The following is a 1,231-nucleotide window of genomic DNA, read 5'->3' as shown; positions in this document are numbered from 1 at the left end:
ATGTACCACATTTTCCTTATCCATTCTTTGGTCTAGGGGCAGTTAGGTTGTTTCCAGGTTCTGGCTATGACAAACAGTGCTGCTATGAATATAGTTGAGCACATGTCCTTGTGGCACGATTGAGCATCCTATGGATATATACCCAAAAGTGGTATTACTGGGTCTTGAGGAAGGTTGTTTCCTAATTTTCTGAGAAATTACCATACTGATATCCAAAGGGACTGTACCAGTTTACACTCCCACCAACAATGAAGGAATGTTCCCTTTTCCCCACAACCTCTCCAGCATAAGTTGTCATCTGTGTTTTTGATTTGGCCATTCTTACAGGTGTGAGATAGAATCTCAGAGTTGTTTTGATTTGCATTTCTTTGATGACTAAGGATGTTGAACATCTCCTTAAGTGTCTTTCAGCCATTTTAGATTCATATTCCTCTATGAGAGTTCTCTGTTTAAGTCTGTACCCCATTTTTAAACTGTATTATATGTTCTCTTGATAACCAATTTCTTGAGTTCTTTATATATTTTGGAGATCAGTCCTCTGTCTGATGTGGAGTTGGTGAAGATCTTTTCCCATTCTGTAGGCTGTGAAAGCCTGTTCTTGCTGATTTGGCAGAATCAGTGGTTGAGATTGTGAATCAAAAGGAAGATGCTGGGGCTGGGAGGCAGCTCAGCAGTCGAGTGCTGGACTCCTGTGCACGGGCGTTGGGTTCTGTGCTCAGTGCTAAAAGAATTACTTTTTTTTAAAAAAAGTGAATTGTGTATCCTGAGCTTCACTGCATGCTGCCTCTCTCGGTGCTTTCCAGAGTTCTCTGTGTCCTTCTGTGTCTCCCTCCTTCCTCTGATGTCATACCTAGTACCAGATCAAGGTGAAGGAAGCCTGGCTCTAAAAGATACCTCTCCCTTTTCTTCTAGGACACTTGGGATGAACTCCTAATTGGTGATGTTGAGATGAAAAAGGTGCTGAGCTGCCCCAGGTAAAGACTGAGTTAGACATAGCCTCTGGAGTGTGGGACGCACTTTGGTTTGGATTCACCGTCTAATCGTGGGTCTTCGGCAGGTGCATCTTGACGACAGTGGACCCAGACACAGGAATCATAGACAGGAAGGAGCCGCTGGAAACCCTGAAGAGGTAGGATGCCAGTGTGTGCCCTGTGGTGTGTGCCAGGTGTTCATGTCCTAACTCCCAGCTGCTCGTGTCCTAACTCCCAGGTGGTCGTGTCTTCACTCCCAG

At 44.8% G+C, this 1,231-nt stretch overlaps 1 protein-coding gene across 1 annotated transcript in view; it reads left to right on the top strand.

The window, feature by feature from the left end:
• Marc2 (mitochondrial amidoxime reducing component 2) overlaps positions 1–1,231 on the top strand; it is a 43,278-nt gene that overhangs the window by 33,250 nt on the left and 8,797 nt on the right. The window contains exons 5-6 of the mRNA XM_005348826.3: positions 913–974; positions 1,058–1,129. Coding sequence (XP_005348883.1) covers positions 913–974; positions 1,058–1,129 — 134 coding nt within the window. The remainder of the gene's footprint in view (positions 1–912; positions 975–1,057; positions 1,130–1,231) is intronic.

This window comes from Microtus ochrogaster, chromosome 6 (assembly GCF_000317375.1).
Source record: "Microtus ochrogaster isolate Prairie Vole_2 chromosome 6, MicOch1.0, whole genome shotgun sequence".
Taxonomy (NCBI): domain Eukaryota; kingdom Metazoa; phylum Chordata; class Mammalia; order Rodentia; family Cricetidae; genus Microtus; species Microtus ochrogaster.
Note: the sequence above shows the minus strand (reverse complement) of the source record. Positions and strands in the feature narration are given on the sequence as shown.